This window comes from Lycium barbarum, chromosome 6, assembly GCF_019175385.1.
Source record: "Lycium barbarum isolate Lr01 chromosome 6, ASM1917538v2, whole genome shotgun sequence".
Classification (NCBI taxonomy): Eukaryota; Viridiplantae; Streptophyta; class Magnoliopsida; order Solanales; family Solanaceae; genus Lycium; species Lycium barbarum.
In genome coordinates this window covers 132354090-132376635 of record NC_083342.1, presented here as the reverse complement: position 1 = coordinate 132376635, position 22546 = coordinate 132354090, and the positions used below count along the sequence as shown (strand labels likewise).

The 22546-nt window shown below is 36.7% G+C and overlaps 1 protein-coding gene, 1 long non-coding RNA gene and 1 pseudogene across 2 annotated transcripts; all 3 read left to right on the top strand.

The window, feature by feature from the left end:
• The first annotated feature begins 838 nt into the window (after positions 1-838).
• Positions 839-3736, top strand: LOC132599095 (uncharacterized). Its single transcript, XR_009566764.1, has 2 exons — positions 839-2398; positions 3347-3736. It is a non-coding gene; the product is annotated as an uncharacterized LOC132599095 (long non-coding RNA).
• Positions 3737-9998: 6262 nt separating this feature from the next.
• Positions 9999-13948, top strand: LOC132599094 (receptor protein kinase TMK1-like). Its single transcript, XM_060312314.1, has 2 exons — positions 9999-12501; positions 13131-13948. Exons 1-2 carry the CDS (start codon positions 10197-10199, stop codon positions 13655-13657), a joined length of 2832 nt encoding a protein of 943 aa, XP_060168297.1. The 5' UTR covers positions 9999-10196; the 3' UTR covers positions 13658-13948.
• Positions 13949-14977: 1029 nt separating this feature from the next.
• On the top strand, positions 14978-20097 carry LOC132644702 (methyl jasmonate esterase 1-like; annotated as a pseudogene).
• The last annotated feature ends 2449 nt before the right edge of the window (positions 20098-22546 follow it).

Below are 22546 nucleotides of genomic sequence, written 5' to 3'. Positions count from 1 at the left end.
TAGCCCTGACGACCATTTGACTTTTTGCCATCGAACTTGTTGGCATCTTGAGTCCTGGAGCAGTATTGTTGAGACTCCTTGTTCTTACCATGGTCTCCCCCACCTGTGGTATTGCCACCCCTTGACTCATGACCTTTGCCTTTGTCGCGTTTATCATGCTTGAAATCCATCAAAGACTCGGCCTCCACTATGGCTTGGTCTATATCACTGACTTGTCGGCGTTGCAACTCTTGCTTAGCCCAGTTCTGTAACCCGTCCATGAAGTGAAATAACAAGTCATCACTAGTGAGGTTGGGAATTTGAAGCATAAGGGTGGTGAACTCCTTGACATAGTCGCGAATGCTCCCTGTCTGCTTCAACTCTCTAAGTTTGCGCCTTGCCTCATACAAGACATTATTTGGGAAGAACTGTCGCTTAAACTCATGCTTGAACTGATCCCACGTGTTGATTGTGCATAGACCTCTGTCAGCATCGGCGACCTCTCTTCTCCACCATAACATGGCAGTCTCTGTTAGGTACAACACGGCGGTGTTGATCTTGGCCTCATCGTCCCTCACTTTTCCATGCCTGAAATAATTCTCCAAGTGCCAAAGAAAGTTCTACACTTCTTGTGCATCACGAACCCCTTTGAACACTGGTGGCTTGGGAGCCTTGATCTTAGCCTCCCTCGTCACGACAACATTGTTGGCTGCCTTGGTCACACTAACATCAATATGCTCTTCGAGTGCCACTATCTTTGCCTTTGTTATACCCCGTAATTTTATACGTCGAGTTATTCGCAAGAGAATCGACTCAAGTTAAAGACGGGATAATTTTCGGGCACGAAACAGAAATCTTTAATTTCCGGTCTCTATTAGAAAATGAATTGCTTATGAATTTTACTTAGTGTAAAAATATTAATGGAAAGTTGGGATTAATTTACCATGATTAGATTATTAAGTGGGGATTAGTGATTAATTAATCTAATTATCGAAAAGTGGGCCCTACGACACGTGGCGATATTTGGTTGGACTTGAATAAAGATGGACACATGTCATGAAAAATTGACACATGTCCACTTTGTAAAGATAAAATATATAGGCATAAGTGGAAGACTAAGTCATCACTTATACCACAAATTAGTCTTGCAAATTAGGTCTTAGAGAGAGGGGCTCTCAAGCCTAGAGAGAGAGAGAAGATCGCGGGTACTGTTCCGTCCACTGTTCACGGCGGGGCTACTATTCATGGGCGGCGTACTGTTCACGGCGCACTATTCACGGCGGCGCTACTGTTCACGCCGCCACTGTTCACGGCCAGCCCATTTTTGCCCCCTTCTACACAATTAATTGGAGAGATTTGAATATTAAGAGAAGGAAAAAGATGGAGCTCATGGTAGCCATGGCTTTCTTGAAGACATTTCATGGTGAAAAATTAGAGCTTGTCTCTAAGGTAAGATTTAATTCTTTTCTACATGTTTTGGAGGTAGTTTAGACTTGTATAGCTTGGTAGATGTGTGTTGAATACAAACGGGTTATGTATGTTGATGTTGAATTATAAATTGAGCCGTGTAAGGGGGGGTGTTTTGAGTAAGAATGATGAATTGATTTTAGTAGCATTATGGAGGAATTAAATGGTTAAATTTAAAGTTGTGTTGTTTTATGGACATGTTGTTATCCTTGCTGAATTGAAAGGATTAAGGGTATGATTATGCTCATATGATTATTGTTGTTGTTATCATGGATTATGTGATGAGAATGAAGGAATTTAATGGTTAGAGTTGGAGTTAAATTTGTTGTGGGTTGTTATAAGGATTATAATGATAATAATGTGGTTTACTTGCATATGGATAGATGATGTAGTTGTGGTGTAGCAGCTGCAGTATTTCATTAAATTTGCTGAAAAGATTGCATGAAATACGGTATAAGAAGTGAAAAGGGGGCTGCTCTACGCTAGGGGGCTGTTTTCGGTCATAGATGGAAAAATTGTGGATTGTTGGAAATATTATGTGAATTGTTTAGAATGTTCTTGGATGTTGTTAGTATGGGTTTGGGTTAGTATTTGAATGTATAAGTGTTGATGTTGGCTTTGAGGTAAACCGTTGAATTGAATATTTGGAAAGTTGTCGTATGGTGTAAAAAGGAGCTATTAATGTTATTTTGCCTTTCGAATTGATTATCGATGTTGCTAGGTTGGTTATTGTGGTTGTTGTTGCTGATTTTGAGCGAGTTAAATTCTCGGGTTAGCCTATTTACAGGGGAAGTGCTGCCGAATTTTCTGTAGAATTTAGAATTAGTTGGAATAAATGACTTAAGTACCTATGGCTAATGTTTGATATTCGTTGGCGTATTCATAGGCCTTGGGGAGCCCGAGGCGTAGGTTGGGATTAATTTTAGTTGGGCAAACTTGGAGCGCGTACGAGGTATGTAAAGCGCAACCCTTCTTTCTTTTGGCATGCCTTAGTTTTCAATAGGCTAGATTATAAGCCTTGAGGAAAATTCTAAGATTCGAAATCCGAGCATGTTATGAGCCTTATAAATATTCCTTGGCACTCTTATGTATGATTTGATGAAATATGAACCATTATGTCTTTGAAATAATCGCTTTCCGAACTTTGCATAAAAAGGTTTCACTTTAAAGAATTTCGTAATTTGTAAACGCCATATCTTTCACAGAAAGGCTCGGATTGCTTCAATAATTTTTGTAGAAGTTTATATGGCATATAATGAGTATGTTTTCCATAGGCGGGCCCGACTCGGGTAAATACCCGTCCGTGGGCCCCGCGACTTTCCTTTATGTAATTCGGGAACTTTTGAAAGAATTCGTTATGACTATTATTTCGATTTTCAAGTATGATCATTTTACTTATATTTGAGTCTATGATAATGATTTTATGCATATGGTTACTCATGACTCTGCTCGTGCGTTCTGTTATATCTTTCGCCGGTTCCCGGGCCGGTTCTGTTATCGTGCGCGCTTTGATATACTCCGAAGTTATGCTGTGTTTATGGTTCTCCGAGCTACTCGCAAACGAGGGTCGGGTTCCACATATATTTGGTGTTATGCTGTGTATGGCGTTATGTTGTGATGTGATATGTGACGGGGATACGGAGATTTGAAACTTTCTGGTGTTATGCTGTGTTATGGCGCCATCGACGGGTGGGCGACCATATTCTTCTGTACCTTATGCATGACTTATATTTTGAAAGTAAACATTTTGATATGTTGGATTGGTACTTATGTTTGGTACTTCCATTTCGTTTATGTCTCAGATTTGCTTTCTGTATATTCTGCTTTGCATACTCAGTACATATTTCGTACTGATCCCCTTTCTTCGGGGGGGGGGGGGGGGCTGCGTTCATGCCCGCAGGTACAGACGCACAGTTTGGTGATCTACCCATTTAGGACACCCTCTTCTGCTGTTTGGAGTGCTCTTCTCATTTCAGAGCACACATTTTGGTATATATTCGTTCACTATGTATATATGTATTTGTTCAGGGGCACGGCGGGGCCCTGTCCCGCCATATGATTCGGTTTGTCTGTTTAGAGGTCTGTAGACGTATTTGTGGGTGTGTGTGCCTACTTCTGTACGGATGTGTTTGCATGACTCTATTCGTTATGGCAGCCTCGTCGGCGTGCATTTTGTATATGTTGTGGCAGCCTTGTCGGCGTGCATTTGTATATGCGTTTTGGGCCGTTGTGCCATTTGACAGCCTTGTCGGCTTTTGACATATTTGATAGCCTTGCCGGCTTTTTGACATCTATACATATATATCCGCATACGGTTGTGTTGAGATGTGTTTGAACAGTTTGATATAGTTTGAGACGGCATATAGAAATTATGGTCGTATATGCTATTTGTGTGTGATCAAATATGGATAGGTATGTCAGGGTGCCCAAGTAGGGCGCCAGTCACGGCCTACGGGGTTGGGTCGTGACAGCCTTCATGGCATCGATAGTACTTAACGCCTCCATGAGTCTGCACTCTAGGGCAGTGATGGTTTGTTTTACCTCAATTTCAGCCTGCATGTGCCCTTCCAAGTCATTTCGGATGCTTTCAATCTCTTCAAGAGTATGCCCCTCAAGAACGCTAAGAGTGCCCTCCACCTTGCCCAAACGTTGGCCAAATATGTCGATGGCGTCCATCCCCACGTTAACCTTCATAACCCACTCTTTACCGAGCGAGACATCCTCGGACAGGACCTCCACGTCATCCTCGCTCGCCTCAGTGGTAGATGGTTCTTGGGATGTAAGCCCTTCATTTGGCACAACCTCTGGCGGCACCTCCTGGCTCTTGTTGGCGTCATTCCTCTTTTTGTTATGGCCCTTCTTGCCAGCTGCATCCTGGATGACATTGGCTTGGGTTTTAGCAGCGTTGATTTCTCCGTCGTTTGCCATTCCCTCAGTCGTGACCTTCGCTCTGATACCACGTTGTCACGTCCTTAGTCTTCAACTAAGCGCACGTGCGGCACTTGACAACTCGCTCACGTTCTTGCACAACTTGTTCACGATCTTGCTATGCCAAGTCAGCCTAGATTACTACACTTAAGATCACTAAGGGAATAGTAATTAAGAAAGACAAGAGAATTTTGCTAGAAGGAAGCTTTGTATTAGAGAGAACTTGAATTGTTTTTCTTGATGATTTTTACAAATGTATGCCCCTCTATTTATACTACTCACCTAGGGGCTAATGGATAAATAATAATTGTTACACAAGTCCCTCTATATTTACAAGTATGCCCCCTCTCTAGAATTCTCTACATGCCTAGAATATTCTAAGGCTTTTCAAGAAAGTCTTCCTAAATATTTTATAAGAATCTAGAGTCTCTCCAAGAAAACTCTCCATGGCTCTAGAATCTTCCCATAAATGCTAGCATCTTTGCCATGTAAGCATCCACATGTCTAAAATATGTGCTTATGTGGCAAGATGACTTGGAAGGTCATCACAATATGCTATTGAAAATTAGCACACAAGTTCCAAGAAAAAGGGATACCTGCTGCTTCCATGTAACAATTTGGTGAAGCTTATCCTTTGATGCCATACCAATTCGCAAAGACCAAAGGAATCAGATGTAAATGTTACCTCTTCAAAACGGTTATACAGGGCGGGGGAAAAGGTGCAATTAAGAACATTTAAAAGTGTAATTAAGAGAATTAAAAGAGTAGCTTTTGGTTTATTTTGTAATATATAGCATAATTAAAAATGAGGTAAAAGTCCAAAAAAAGGAAAAAAAAGATAAATGCAATTTTAGGCCATAGAGAGGTGTCACATCACCTTGTCTATGCCTAGCTATATATATATATATATATATATATATATATATATATATATATTATTATTATTATTATTATTTGGTAAATTCACATATGAAATGACTCGTAACTTTGAATCAGACAAAGGGCACATGTATGTGTAATTATTTATCAATAAAATATGTTAGCAACTATTATGCGCTATCACAAATAATGACTATTTATGTGTAGGTGTACACCATGAAATTGACAATGATCATCTAATAAACATTGTAAGGCAGACACATGATGATTGAATTTCTATACAATATCTACAGAACATTGCTTTCATTAGACAACAATTTCTTGATATGTATGCGGTTGTAAGAAGGAGGCTACATTTTTTTAAAAATAAGGCAAAAACTTTAAGATGTGAAACAATGTTTGCAATGATAGACGATATTGCTCATATCCACATTTAAAATATTAGGTGTTGTTAATATATAGAAAAAGAAATTATTGTCAAGTTTAATACTTGATATGTTATAAGAATTGCATAATTGAAGTCGTTCGAACATTACTTTTCAAATTCATTCGATTACAATTTTTCAGTATGATTATGAGTTGCAATGACAATAAATATCGAGCGAATAGGCTCACCATTCATTATTTGAGCTTTCATTTTTCTCCTTTATTTTTTTGTGCAACTCATCGCACCCTTATTATAATATTAGTAAAAAAAATCTATTAATTAGTATGGGAATACATATGCAACCAACGTATTCGAAAATTAGTTAAGAAAAAGCGATATATATAGGCATTTAAAAAAAATCATGTAATAATATGTTTTTTTAAACATTCCCAAGAATTAATTGAGTAAACCATTGACATGTATTCCAGGAGTATCGAAAGGGAAGAGAAACCTCACCTATTTTTAACACCTGAATTATGATATGACATAAGTCGATGAAGCACAAATCTAATTTCCAAAATCCAAAAGCATTAAATGCGGAATAGGTGACTAAGTATATATCATGAATTCATGTGTGGATGTGCTAACAACCCCCCCCCCCCCCCGCCCCCGCAACCCCAAACAACCTCCCAAAAAAAAAAAAAAAAACGAAGGAAAGAAAAAAGAAAGCCATCTTCACTTACTGAAATGTTGTCTGAGAGAGAGGGATTGAAGCAACACATATTGTAAAACATTTCATCAGATAATAGACTCCAAAGGTTAATGCATACGTATCATGTTTGGACACACTTCAGCATCAACTTACCTTTTGACTTACTGAAATGTCAAAAGCTTTTTGGAGGAGATAATTTCAGTTGCTGTATTTTTACTGCAATGATGCCTTTGTCCAATTCTCAAGGTTTTTACCTGGTTTCCGAAATCGGTCAAAATTCCATTTTCTTGTTTTCTTTCTATTTGTTGAACATACTTGGTTTTAATATTATGCAGAAAAGGACACTGAAATTGCAGTCATTTAATTTTATGTTTTGGCAGCACTTGACTAGTGTAATTGTTATCCATTTCTTTGTCAGTGAAAAGGACAATCAATCTACTTCATAATCTAATAATCTATCCTCTTGTTGAAATGATGAATCATCAAGCGTCCAAAAAATAGTCAATATTATATGAAAGGAAAAAAAAATTCCAATATAAAATTCCCAACACCTTGACTATCAACCTACCTCGCGCCGCTTAAATTTCTCTTACATTTTTTTTTTTTTTGGCACTTTGTTATTTATCTAATACATGCAAGTTTAACATCCCAAAAATATTTATATCTCCATTAAATTTTTCTGTTTCAAGCTTTAAAAAAACAGAAGTATCTAAGAAGTGTATTTATCTCATTCTTGAAAACTTCTACTCCAATTCCTTTAGATAAGTGAAGTAAATTCTCTAAGATAAAATATTTGAAATAACCAATCAAAACCGATAAACATACCAAGAATTGAATTGAAAACAAAGAAAACAAATAGAAAAAAAGGACAACACATTCCAGCCTGTATATCATTGATATTTTTTACGTTAAATAAACCAAATCAATTTTCTGTCGTTGTCGTTACTTTTAGTTCATTTTAATTCGCATTCTTCTGTTCCTTTTTTTTTTTTTTGGTTTGTCATTTTGCTGCTGTGTCCAAATTTTAGCCCCACAATGAAAATATACCCAAAAAAAAAAATATCAGGAAGTGTTTCATCTTCTTCCGTTGATTGAAAGAATATTTTGACGATTTGTTCTTACTATATGAATGTTTTAAAACATACTCCCTCCAGATTAAAAAGAGTGTCCAATTAGCTTATTTTTCTTGAGTAAAAAAGAGTATTCATTTATCAAATCAAGAAAAAATTAACCTTATTTTTTCATATTTGCCCCTATTAAGTGTTATGTGATCAAATCTCAATACCTATTTAATTATAGGCAGTTTAGTCAAATTATCTATTTTTTTAGTAGTTAGTATTTTCTTAAGGGGTGTGCAAATGACTAAGTGAACACTCTTTTTTATCCGGAGGGAATATAAAAGTAAGCACATCAAATTTAGCAAATATTTACACAAATCACTAAAAATTAATTGCAAGTATGTAAATCTAAGTATGGATGGATTGCTTACAAGTAGGCAAATACTCCACTGGACCCCATCAAATTGCATTAAAAACTGTACGTTTTAAACTCATAAGTAACTAGGGTTGAGTTAATATTTGGGAGAAATACTCGACTAAATATTGTAAGTAGCTTAATATTTGAATCAGCTAGCTTGTGTGAAAAAGACCATTAATTCTAATTGGGCAAATATTTGACTCTGCCAACTTTTGTGGAAAACACATTAGCATTTGCCTACTTGACTTAAAGGTTAATTGTCTGAATAACTAGTTTACGCGGAAGTTCTGACAAAAAATAATTTAATGACTCTTGCAGAAATAATCAAAAAGTTGGATGGACGTAAACATTACATATTGGACGAACATAGAAAATAAGCATTTCATTAGGGTTTGGGGGTGGGGGTGATTATAATCAAGATAATATTATATTATATAAAATGTAAGTAATCAGAGGTAGTGACGGAGTCACATAGAGCCGAGAGGGTTCGGATTAGATAATATTATATTATATAAAATGTAAGTAATCAAAGGCAATGGCAGAGCCACATAAAGCAGAGGGGGAACCCCTCGACGGAAAAAAATACTATTTTTACAAGATTAATTTTTTTTTTATGTATATATGGTAGATGTTGAATTCCTTTAGGCTTCTTCCTATGTTTACTTTTTTATATTTTGAACCCTCTCGACGGAAATTCTGGCTCCGCCACTGATCAGTGGTAAAACCAATTTAATGGCATGTAGTTGGCTTTCATTAATCATTAGCCATGAAAATGGCGAGCTTTTTGAATACCAAAAAGAAAAAGAAAAAACTCAAAAACTTTTACCTGCCTACACACCAATGTTTCCATTTATCCACCCTGCTCCGCATAAGTTTGTAACCCATCGCACATGCCCCGCTTCATTATCATCCTTAAATTGGAGATCAATATTATATTATTTAGAGTAAATTAGTTGAATTATGTTATTTTACATTAATTTTAAAATATTATTACAAGAAAACTGAATTCAAAAAAGATAAAGACATTAGAAATCACAAAGAAAAAGTTAAGTGTCACGAAATCAAGTTTAAAAGAATATTTTAGACATTATCTTAATCCAGCATGTCCACATTAAAACCCCACGCGCATGAGCCAGCTGTATTCATTTCTTATTCTCTCACTTATTCACCCAAAACAACTCCCATAATTCTCAACCCCTTTTCCTTTTGCACCCTAATATCTGCGCTATTTTGCATTTTGTAACCCATAGTTTACTTTTTATATTTTCTATTCTTTTGTGATATGAGTACATTTCACCTCAATTAAAATCAAAATTTAAACATATATTTAAAATGGATGTTTTCTTGTTAATTTCGTATTATAATGAGATTTAGGTAAATTTAATTTCATAACAATTGTAGAAGAAAATAAAGAAATTTCACCCGTTTCATTTTTTCCGAATGCTTAACCTGACACATGGTATGAGAGAGAGAAGGACTTTTGAGCTATGAAATTGAAGTATGTTACAATAATTTAGCGATTTTGAAATATGTCACTAAGAGCAAAGTTAAAATTTAGAATTAAATTAGTTATAAATATAAAATTATATTATTCTTTTAGAACATGTTTGAAAAAGAAAAATGTGATATAGAACTTGCAAGGATGGCCGAGTTGATTGAGTAGGTGATCTGCTAGATTGGGATCTCAGGTTTGAAACCGCGTGCATGCTTTCTCGATCGAATTCGTCACACGAGACTTGTCTAGTGTAGTTTATTAGCAGTTGTAGATTCCCTTATCGTTAAAAAAGAAAGATGTATAATCCCACAGTTTCAATTTGTTTGTCTGGTTTTGACTTTTGAATTTTGTGGTCTTAAACTAAAGATATTAGAATGTACTAAAGTGTTCTTTAATCTTAAAAATGTCACATGAAAAGTTAAAACTAAAGAGTTGCCAAAAAAGAAAAGAGACTCAATGGAATCATGCTCTATATGCTCAACAACAACGGTCATGATGGGTATCAGCAGAAAGTAAGACAAACAAATTGAAACAAAGAGTATAAAAATAGAACAAAGGAAATAACAAAGTGTAAAAAAAAATACTAGGGCGGGGTAAAGAGCAAAAAAGTTGTATATTAAGGTCTCAAAAAGCAAATGTGCTCCACTCCTACTCGTCTTGACTTTATTGTCCACTCTATAAGAAAGCAAACAAAAATTCCAAATTCCAAATTCCAAATTCCCAACCTTTTTCCTCCCTTTCTTCCCCCACTCTCCGCCGTTCAATCTGCACCTTTTTCCTTTGCTTCACTCCACAATTCTCCCTATAATACACAAAACCCTAACCCCTTTTCAAAGTTATAAAAAAAAAAAAACACAAAAAACCAGCCATTCTGCAGAATTCTTGAACACAAAATGAAGTTAAAGAAACCCCATATATGTTTCTTGATTTTCTTGTCATATGTTGGTTCTGTATACTCTCAGACAAGTGCTACAGATGCTTCAGTTATGCAAGAATTGAAAAAGCAAATCAACCCACCAAGTTCACTAAGTTGGGTTGACCCAAACCCGTGTAAATGGGATAAAGTTCAGTGTACTAAAGATGGTAGAGTAACAAGGATCCAAATTGGAAATCAAGGGCTTAAAGGTTCTTTACCACCAAATATCAATAATTTAACAGAATTGCAAGTTTTTGAAGTACAAAATAATGGGCTTACTGGGTCATTACCAAGTTTTGCTGGGTTAAGTTCGTTGCAAAGTATTCTTGTTTCTGAGAATGGGTTTACTTCAATTCCTACTGACTTTTTTGATGGTATGACTTCTTTACGAACTGTGTATTTGGATAAAAATCCCTTTTCACCATGGTCTGTACCAGATAGTCTTAAAAGTGCTTCTTCTTTGCAATTGTTTTCGGCTAATTCTGCTAATGTTAGTGGAAAAATCCCTGATTTCTTTGGTGGTGATACGTTTCCTAGCTTAACTGATTTACATTTGTCGTTTAATAATTTGGATGGTCCTTTGCCTTCGAGTTTTTCGGGTTCTTTGATACAGACTTTATGGTTAAATGGTCTAGGAGGTAAGTTGAATGGTTCAATAGCTGTGGTACAAAATATGACACAATTAACCCAACTATGGTTGCAAGGCAATGAGTTTACGGGCCCTTTGCCTGATTTTTCGGGGCTAACGCACTTGCAAAATATTAGTGTGAGAGATAATAGCCTGACTGGTCCAGTGCCGGAATCTTTGGTTAATCTTCCTTCGTTAAACATGGTTAATTTGACAAACAACTTATTCCAAGGGCCTGTGCCGAATTTTGCATCTTCGGTGCTAGAGGATATGTTGCCTGATACAAATAGTTTTTGTTTGTCAAAGCCTGGTCCTTGTGATTCACGGGTTAATACGTTGTTGGCTGTGGCTAAGGATGTGGGGTACCCTAAGGAGTTTGCTGAGAATTGGAAGGGGAATGATCCCTGCTCGCCTTGGAAGGGCATAACTTGTGATGGTGGGAACATTACAGTGCTGAATTTTCAGAAAATGGGTCTTACGGGGAAAATCTCTCCCAGCTACTCGTCTATTACATCATTACAAAAGTTGATGCTAGCGAACAATTTTCTTACAGGAACTATTCCGACTGAGCTTGCGTCGCTGCCTAACTTAAGGGAATTGGATGTTTCTAACAATCAACTTTATGGAAAACTTCCACCATTTAAGAGCAATGTAATGGTGATAACTGAAGGCAATGTCAATATTGGGAAGGATAATCCACCTCCAACTGTCCCCGGAACACCTGGAGCACCTTCCGGGAGCACTCCTAGTTCGCCGGATGGGGGTGGAGGTGGAAAAACTCATGGAAATGGTGGTAAAAAATCTTCAACCGGAGTTGTTTTGGGGTCAGTGATAGGTGGTGTTGGTGCCGTTGTGGCTGCTGGTTTGTTTGTGTTTTGTCTTTACAGGACTAAGCACAAGAGGTCCGGTAGAGTTCAGAGTCCACACACAGTGGTTATTCATCCTCAACATTCAGGTTCTGACCAAGATGCTGTTAAGATCACAGTTGCTGGTTCAAGTGTCAATGGAGGGACAACCGAAACGTATAGTTGTGGAAGCAGTGCACCTGGGGACTTACACATTGTTGAGGCTGGTAACATGGTGATTTCCATCCAAGTTTTGAGGAATGTCACTAACAACTTCAGCCAGGAGAATATATTGGGGAGAGGTGGATTTGGAACTGTTTACAAGGGGGAGTTGCATGATGGAACTAAAATTGCTGTTAAGAGGATGGAATCTGGAGTTATGAGCGAGAAGGGTTTGGATGAGTTCAAGTCTGAGATTGCGGTGCTTACTAAGGTTCGCCACAGGCATTTGGTTGCACTGCTAGGATATTGCTTGGACGGAAATGAGAGGCTACTTGTATATGAATACATGCCACAAGGGACAGTGAGCAGGTATCTTTTCAACTGGAAGGAAGAAGGGTTAAAACCCCTCGAATGGACAAGGAGGCTAATTATTGCATTGGATGTTGCAAGGGGTGTTGAATATCTTCACGGTTTAGCTCAACAGAGCTTCATTCATAGAGATCTGAAGCCATCAAACATTCTTTTGGGAGATGATATGAGGGCAAAAGTTGCAGATTTTGGACTTGTTCGCCTTGCTCCTGACGGAAAAGCTTCATTGGTTACAAGGTTAGCTGGAACTTTTGGCTATCTTGCACCAGAGTATGCAGGTAAACTTCATCATGTAACTTGTTATTTTTCATTTTGTTATGGCATCTATTTGCTTACATAAATAGACATATGCAAGTGTATATAAGGTCAAATAATATTAAGTTAGTAGGCTTAAGAGGACAGTGGAAGTAAAACTAATAGAGAGTTGGAAATAGAGAAATTTCTGTGGTAGGATAGCAGCAGATGAACTTATGCTAGCTGTACCTTATATCTTCTAATTATGGACTGCGAGTATGAGAACATAAAAATAATCAATATGCTCCAAATCAAGGTAAATTTAAATACTCCTGAGAAATTAATGTCTGATTTTTTGCTTGACAGTTAACTTCAATCTACTTCTTTGATAAGATCTTGTAAATAAGCTGGTTATGTTCTATCCGCGATAACTGTTTGACCAAAAGTACTTGCCTTCTGATTGTAAATTTTCTTCCTTGATAATAAAGCGGTGTTGCTGTAGTTCATTGTCTCGAGGCTCAGATCAAGTGTAGTTCATCTCCTTTAGGCATTGATCGAGTTCTTTCATTTGATTTCTGGTTTACATTTTATTGTCCCTATCTGATTTAAATTCGGTTTAATAGATCTCGTCTTGAATTGCATCTAACATTGACTATTTTGTTTGATTGGACAGTTACGGGCCGAGTAACCACTAAGATTGATGTGTTTAGCTTTGGTGTAATTCTGATGGAGCTTATTACTGGAAGAAGAGCTCTTGATGAATCACAACCTGAGGAAAGCATGCATCTTGTGCCATGGTTCCGCAGAATGCATATAAATAAAGAGACATTCCGGAAGGCCATTGACCAAACAATCGATCTTGATGAAGAAACTCTCGCCAGTGTCAGCACAGTTGCTGAGCTGGCCGGTCACTGCTGTGCTCGGGAACCCCATCAGAGACCCGACATGGGCCATGCTGTTAACGTCCTTTCATCTCTGGCTGAGCTCTGGAAACCAGCAGAGGTGGATGAGGATGAAATATATGGAATTGATTATGACATGACCCTACCTCAAGCAGTTAAGAAGTGGCAGGCTCTCGAGGGAATGAGTGGCATTGACGGCTCTTCTTCATACATTGGCAGCAGTGAGAATACACAAACGAGTATACCCACTCGGCCGTCTGGATTTGCTGATTCGTTTACATCAGTAGATGGAAGATAATTTGATCGTCCACCAATAATACTGGTGGAGCTTTTGGCCTAATGTTGTTGGTGCCCTTTAGAGTGTTGGTTTGTTCATTCCTTGTAATCATCCCTTATATCTATCTTCCCCTTCTTTTTCTCCCTTTCTTGGTTCTGCGGGGTTTTGTTAAGATCCTAGTATATGGAGTTGCTTTCATCTGATTCTTCTTAAACATTTACTTTCCCGTGCTTTCTTTCTCGAAGTTATCCAATATGCAAATATTATGAGGCAATTTCTGATTTCATATTAATCAGTTTGAATTGATTCGTTCATCTTTTTGTGATCTCATTTGAAAGTCTTTTCTCGGGTGTCTAGATTGTAAGCCATCAAGACACTAGTGTGGAATATCAACTCTTGGCCTTTCTTCTCACTTGGGCAAGTTGTAGGTCATTATAAACACTTAGAAGGTGGTAATATTATTACACTGAGACAAAAGAATAGTGTTTCAGATATAGATTCTCTTGTATCCTCTCGTAATAAAAAACATTATCTTAATGGCTGGGAGAAATGATGATATGGACCAACGCGTTGTGGCTACGTTGGGCGACAAACCCAAATTAAAGTGGGGCTGCAGATTTTGTTCATTTGTTGTCATGATTTTCAGAGATTTAAGTCACATAGCCATTAAAAATGCTATGGAACAGACATGGAAGAATTATTACTACTTAATTGGTGTCATGTGATATAAATAATAAACTAATGCAAAGATCCATTTTTATTTTCTATGATTGGGGTAACTAATTGATTATCCTTTTTCCATCTGTCTTTTGTAATAAAACACTGAATCTCCAATTAGAAACTCCCAGCTATGACTGATCATACTAGAACAAAGGAACAACATCCAATTAAAAAGAACAGGTTGATGGAGAGATGTCTACATATTATGTAGTCAAGATTATCACATTACTCAAGTGCACAGATATGCTTCAGCTCAAGTTTTGATTGGATAGCAAGTCAACTTAAGACATTTATCATGTGCTCTTGGTAATAAAAAGGGTGATGAAGAAGATAGTATTGTTTTTGATCCTTCGGTTTGTTCTGCTGTCCTCCAATTTGGTAATGCAAGAAAATCATAGCAGGAGTAGTAATGGCCTAGCATGGCTACTAATAGAGAGGCCACAATCCCCAGGCTTTCACCAGCCCCTACTACATTGCTTGCCCACTTCCTCAAATAATAGCCAACGTGGGGTTGCTTCTGCATGGAAGTAATTTAGCAGAAGTCAAACTCCTCTAATTATAAAGCTGCCTTGTAATGGTTCATATTATGTACCCATTCTTCAAAAGAAGAAAAAGAAATATATGGAGAAAAGCAAGTTTCTGACAAGTCTAGTAGTTCAATACTTCTGTTGCCATATGCACATGCAACCTTGTCAGGGCCTAAAACTAAGAAGCACTTTGTGCTAGTTCATACGGCATGCCATGGAGCCTGGTCCTGGTAAAAAATTATAGCATTGATGAGATCTTCAGGGCATAATGTCACAGCTATTGACTTGGGTGCTTCAGATATCAACCCCAAGCAAGTCCTCGAAGTCCCACATTTGTCCGATTACTTTAGTCCGCTGATGAAGTTCATGGCTTCTCTTCCTGCACATGGAAAAGTGGTTCTTGTAGGCCATAGCTTTGGCGGATTTGCCATATCTAAAGCCATGGAAAGCTTTCCAGAAAAGATTTCAGTTGCTGCATTTGTCACTGCTCTAATGCCTGGTCCAACTCTCAATGCAACCACCGTCTACACTGAGGTACCAATTTTCCATATTCCCAGCTTTAGCCATGAGATGATATGTTATGTTTACTTACACTTTTATATATTTGAAACTAAATATACTTTGTCCAGCTCTTGGCTAAGCCTGACAACTGGTCCGGTTTTACCGGTTCAAACCAGTAACCGGAATCGGAACTGGTGGAATCGGTTTATCGGTTACGGTTAACCGTTTAAAACCTACCGGTCCGGTTTTGATTTTTTGGGACCGGAACCGGTTAAACCGGAACCGGACAGGTTAAACCGGTCAAAATATATATATATATATATTTTTTTAAAATGTAGCCGTTGCAGAAATGGGCTGGACCGTTGGCCAACGGTCCATTTGCAAAAATGGCCGTTGGCAACGGTTCCAAACTCCCCTTTTGGCCCCCCAACCCCCCCAAACTTTTTTTTTAACACTTTAACCCATCCCCCACCCCTATATAAACCCCTCTCCATTTCCATTTTAATCCACACCAATTCACTCTTCTCTTTCTCTCAATTTCTCTCAATTATAGTTACTTTGCAACAATTAGCCTTTAAATTTCTCTCAATTAAATATTATAAAGTTTATTCTAGTTTCAATTATTAATTTTGCAATTATAATATTGTTGGTGGAGTTGGTGATTTGCAACAATCCGAAGTAGCTTTGGTGGATTTGCAATTCTAGCCGCCTTCACTTTGTTGGAAATTAGTCCGGCAATTTGGTACCCTCGTTCCAACTCTATCTTTATTTTTCGCTATTTAATTTACGCAATTTAATTTGTTGCGATTTATTTTCTTGTGATTTATTTGAGTGTGATTTAAATTAATTCTATTTAATAATGGCGAAGAGATTTCGACGTGGTGCCGGTAGTAGTGGTATCGTTAGGGGTGAGTTTAATGAGGAAACATTTGTGAACGAAACACCTAATTTAGGTATTGATGTTGGTGGAAATAATCCACTTTTAGATCATGAGGCAATGCAACAACATTATACCGACACTTTTAATGAAATTGATGATGATGATGATGATGATGAAACACAAGCCCCAAAAAATCCCATAGGAGATACAGGTCCTGCACAATCACATACACAAGACAAACCGCCAAGAACTCGTAAGCCAATCGCTAAAATCTGGGGATTTATGACTAAGAATAAGGAAAGACAAATAGTTACATGCAATATATGTAGATAAGAATTTATTTTTAAGCAACAAACTAGTAAGGATGGTGGAACGGGTACACTAACGAATCATATGAAAGGTAAACATAAGGATGTTTGGGGAGAGCAAACAGGTTCAAATCTGGGAGGTATTCAAATGACAATAGACCCACAAACCGGTAAATTTTTTAAGTATGACAAGAAAAAAGAGCGTGTAGAAATAGCTAAAATGGTTGCTTTTGATGCTCTACCATTTTCCTTTCCTTCGGATTTGGAGTTTGTTACTTATATTCAACGTTGTTATAATCCGTTATTTGAGGGTATTCCTAGAAATACTTGTAGAGCGGATGTTATAGATTTGTATAAAAAATATAAATTTTATTTGCGCCATGTATTTAATTCTTTAAATTGTAGTGTTTCTCTTACCGCCGATTTGAGTCTTAGTCTTAACAAGTTAGATTTATTTGCTATTACATGTTATTGGGTTGATGGTAATTGGGTGATGCAAAAAAGAATTATAGCTTTTTTATATGATGAAGGGAAAGGTCATTGCGATGGAAATTTTTTAGCGGATTCAATGTCTACTATTATGAGATTTTTAACATTTATTGAAAAACACTTTGTATTGCTTTAAATAATGTTTCTAATAATACAAAGGCAATTGGTCTTTTAAAAAGGGAATTAAACCCTCCGCTAAAAAATATTTTTTCATGTGAGATGTAGTTGTCACATTTTAAAATTGATTGTTAAAGATGGTCTTGAGTGTTTTGAAGATTCTATTCAAAAAGTTAGAAATGCGGTTGCGTTTCTTTTTTGTAATGCTAATAGGGAAAAACTGAGAGATTTTAAGAATTCTTGTGTGGAAAATGGCCTTAGACCTAGGAAAATTCAAATAGAAGTTGACACTAGGTGGAACTACACTTACATTATGTTACAACAAGCATATGGTTATAGAATTCCCATATAACAAGTTCACAATCATTTTAATACGAATTGTGATGATTGGTTAAATATTACCGATTGGGAAGATGTTAAGAAATGTGTTGAACTCTTACAAATTTTTGATAATGCAACTCTTGCTTTTTCTAGACAATTTTATCCCACGGTAACCGGAATTTTAGCCTACTTAGCGGAAATAGCTAGAGTTTTACAAGAGTATAAAGATAAATCCGGTTGTCAAGCGGTTATTTTTAATATGACAAAAAAATTTAAGAAGTATTTTTTCCCATCCCAACTTTATTTATATTGGGTTCTATTTTAAATCCTTGTTTAAAAATGTCTTATACTAGAGCATTGGTTAATCAAATTTATACCTTTTTAGAAGTTGAACCATCTTTAGCTGACGCCGAGCTCGCGATTGATGCCGAGTTTAAAATTTTTTTTAGTCATTATTCTAATTTGGAAGAAAATGCTACACCCGTTGCTCCACGCCCTACTACTTCTCAAAGTAGCAAAAAGGGCTTGTCGGGTTTATTGCATTTAAAAGTTTTACATTCACATCCAACTCTTTCTTATAATGCAAACTTTGATGAATATCACCTTTATTTGATGCAGCAAAATGTGGATATCAAGGAACTAGATGATTTGGACGTCTTAGCATGGTGGAAGAGATACAAGGCAAGTCATCCGATACTTTCAAGAATGACTCGAGATATCCTTACGGTTCAAATATCAACTGTGGCTTCGGAGTGCATTTAGCCAAGGAAGACAACAAAATGGAGACCATAGACACTCATTATCCAGATTTAGCTTGCAAGTACTAGTGTGCATTCGCGATTGGATTAGATTGGAGCGACGCAACCAAAACTTAGAAGTGGTGGAAGGCAAAGAGGAAGAAATTGAAGATTTGCTAGCAAGTGGAGTGGACCAAATGAAATACTTTAAAGATATCTCCATGACCGAATATGATATGACGGATATTAGCTAAATGATTGACACTTTTTGATTTTATTATTCTACTATTTCTTTGCAACTCATGTATTATTTGCAAGTTAAAAAAAACTACAACTTGCAAATAAATGTTATCCATGAATGAATAAAATATATGGCTCATTGAGCTTTCTTCTATTTACTTGTGTTCATATTTTTACTTATATTAAGTTAGGAATATACCTAAAATATACTAAGAATATACTTATAATATACATCTACTTAAATTAAAAACTAGAAAGTTATATACTTGAAAAATAACTAAAATATACTTATAATATAAATATACTTAATTTATAAAATAGGAATTTATAAACTTAGAAAAAACTTAAGCTATAATACATATAACTTAAGTTTATAATACATATAACTTAAACATATATAAGTTATAAGTATACATATAACTTAAACACATATATATAACTTATAACTATATATAGTATACATATAACTTAAACATATATATATATATGTATGTATATATGCTATTAGTCAGTAAATATATAAACTTTACTTATAAACTTATATAACATATGTAAATATACTTACAATATACTAATAAATACTATAATATATATATACTATACAAAAAAAAGGGGGTTTTCTAACGTTTTGGACCAGTCCGATCCGGTTTCCAATTTGAAACCGGTAAACCGGTGGCCGGTTCCGGTTTTTAGACCGGAAACCGGCCGATTTTATAACCGGTTACCGGTCCGGTTCCGGTCCAACCGGTTGACAGGCTTACTCTTGGCATTCACTGGAGTAGTATCTGCACTTGATAATCGTGTTACATACAATAACGGATCTACCAATCCTCCAACAACCTTCAGTTTTGGTCCCAAGTACTTGGCAACTAATCTTTACCAGCTGAGCCCAGATCAGGTAACCAAAGCATAATATAAATATATTATATTTTGAAATAGCCAAGTTCTGTTATTCTCGTCAACCGAATGGACCTAAAGTGACTAATGACTTGTTTTGCCAAAAAAATATTAGTAGGCATCACCTACTTGAAGATTTTACTGGTTTATCCAAATTATAATCTATTTGACTATTTAATCGTAACATCGACATGGAAATGATTTAAGTCGTTTTCCCCCCTTTTTGGTGTTAGGATTTGGAGCTGGCCATCACACTAGTAAGGCCGTTATACTTGTACAGTTTGGATGGCGTATCAAAGGAGATAGTTCTTTCAAGCAAAAGGTATGGATCTGTTAGGCGAGTATTCATTGTTGCTGCTAAAGATAAATTTCTAAAGAAGGAATTTCGACGAAGTATGATTGAAAAGAATCCACCAGATGAAGTGGAAGATATCCAGGGCTCTGACTATATGGTCATGATGTCTAAACCCCGTCAACTTTTTACTTATCTTCTGAGCATTGCCAACAAGTATAGCTAAGAGCTGTTAATTAAGAAGAATAAGAGGGGACAGGTGTAAGGCTGAGAATAAAACTTCAGTCAATTCACATATCTGATGCATTGATATGGCAATCTCAGTTCTTCCTAAGAAGTCCTATTACCGAGCTACTTAGTGTGACATTTCAATCATTTTCTTTCAGTTATTATTTCCTTTCATTGTAATTTCAGTGTTTGGAATTGGCATCAATAAATGACCTCTATTTCCTGTAATTACTGAACTTTAGTTCAAAACCAAACAGTTAAATCTCGTCAACGGGGAGGAGGATGTAGAAGTAGATACTAAGAAATTGGAACTATATGAATGAGGAATATGCCACTGAGGCCATTTGCCACTGAGGCCATTTGCCTCATTGCACTGAGTCTGTTAATAACAAACTAACGCAAAGATCCATTTTTTTTTTTCTGTCTGCTTGTAATGAAGCACAGAATCTCCTATAAGAGAACTCCCAGCTATAACTGATACTAGATCAAAGAAACAACGAAAAAAAAGGCAGCCCAGTCCACTAAGCTCACGTTATGTGCGGGGTCCGGGGAAGGGCCAAACCACAAGACTAGAACTAAGGAACAACATCCAATTAAAAAGAACAGGGTGATGGAGAGATGTCAAAGGAAAATTCACTTAAAATATTATGTAGTCAAGATTATCACATACTCAAGCCGACACAGATATGCTTTAGCTCAAAATTTACCATGGATTGCAAGTCAACTTAAGACATCTCATGTGCTATTGGTAATAAAAAGAACAGGGTGATGGTAAACAAGGCTTCAAAGACTGTATATGCTACATCTCACCACAAGAGTAAACACCTCAACATGCTTTTATTGAAGGAAAGGTTGCTCATCATCTGTTGAACAAAATTGGAGCCCCTTTGGGCTTTAAACATCACAATATTCCTTTCAGAGGTTTACTTGAAGAATGGTGGAATAGAAAAGCCAAAAACAAGGTCCACAAATTTGCCATGCAAATTGCTGCAATGATGATATTGTGGGAGATATGGAAAGTTTGGAGTTCTTGCAGATTTGGGGAACAAAAGAAGTTTGATTTATATAAGATGGAAAGGAAAATCACTTGGAACATGAAAGCTGCAATAACTGTTGCACATCCCAACATCAATGTAGAAGGCAACTGGTGTAACAGTTGTGATATGATTGAAAAACTTAGTCCTATGGTAAAATGCATCCCTGTATGCTGGAGAAAACCAGAGATGGGATGGTTTAAATTTAACACTGATGCCAGTTTTGTGGATATTACTAACAGTGCCGGTATAGGTGGCATTCTAAGAAATGAGGAAGGGGATCTAATAATGGCTTTGTCTATCTCTGTGGACTGTGAGAGTCACAATATTGCAGAAGCATTGGCTGCTGAGCATGACATTAGATGGTGCATGAATCATGGCTTTGATAATGTGCAAATTGAGCTAGACTCCCAAATCATAGTCAAGATGTTGCTCAACAAAGATACAGACAACTTGAAACTCAAGTAGATCATCAACAACACAAATGACTTTCTTAAAGATGCAACTGTGCAAATTTGTCATTTTTACAGAGAGGCTAACATGGTGGCTGATTTCTAAATGGCTTCAACAAGTAGAAGGAGGATTCTTATATCTTTCTCAAAGGGATTTACCAAGAGAAGTCAAGGGGCTAATTCAACTTGATAAGCAACAACTTCCTACTTTTAGAAGAGGATTTGGAAAATGTAACTTCTTTGTAAGCTAGAATATCTTGATAGCTAGGGAGGATTCTGTTCATTTGGCTATCTTCTCCCTTTTAGATTGTTTTTACAATCTCTTTTGTAGACTAGAGGCAAGGTTCCATGTCCCCATCTAGTCATTGTAAATTATCTTTACTTATATAATACATGGTAGGGGTCAAGCCAAACCCCCCACACCATAGGTTCACAACCTAATGGTGATGGCTTAATATAAAAAATAAAAAAAGTGCCACTAAAATGTTGTTCAAAAAATCTATTTCAGTTCATTATTTCTCTAATAACTGAACTTTTAGATCAAATGATCATAGAGTTTAACACTACTTACTCAAGACGATAGTAGCATTTAGTGGAGTGCCTGTAGTATGTCTACTAATAGAGAGGCCACAATCCCCAGGCTTGCAGCAGCCCCTACTACATTGCTTGCCCACTTCCTCAAATAATAGACAACGCGGGGTTGCTTCTGAATGGAAGTAAGTTAGCAGAAGCAAACTCCTCCAAAAATTAAATCCCTGAAATAATAGTCGACGTGGGTTGCTTCTGCATAGAAGTTAGCAGAAATCAAACTCCTCTAATATAAAGCTGCCTTTGAAATGATTTACATTATGTACTCATTCTTCAAAAGAAGGAAAAAAAGATATGGAGAAAAGCAAGTTTCTAACAAGTCTAGTCCCAATACTTCTGTTGCCATATGCAAATGCAACCTTGTCAGGGCCCAAAGCTAAGAAGCACTTTGTACTAGTTCATTCGGTATGCCATGAAGCTCGCTCCTAGTGTTCGGTTCCCACAGTAGTAAGACCTACAAATGACTAACTAGCTATATCTATCTATCTATCTATCTATCTATCTATCTATCTCTCTCTCTATATATATATATAGACACTCTCTATGCGTATTGCCAACAAATGACTCGCTATTTAGATT

Bases quoted from the DNA above. Each gene is read 5' to 3' on its own strand.
- LOC132599094 (XM_060312314.1), top strand. From the start codon at position 10,197: ATGAAGTTAAAGAAACCCCATATATGTTTCTTGATTTTCTTGTCATAT. The intron at 12,502-13,130 runs GTAAACTTCATC...TTGATTGGACAG, and splicing joins TCTTGCACCAGAGTATGCAG to TTACGGGCCGAGTAACCACT.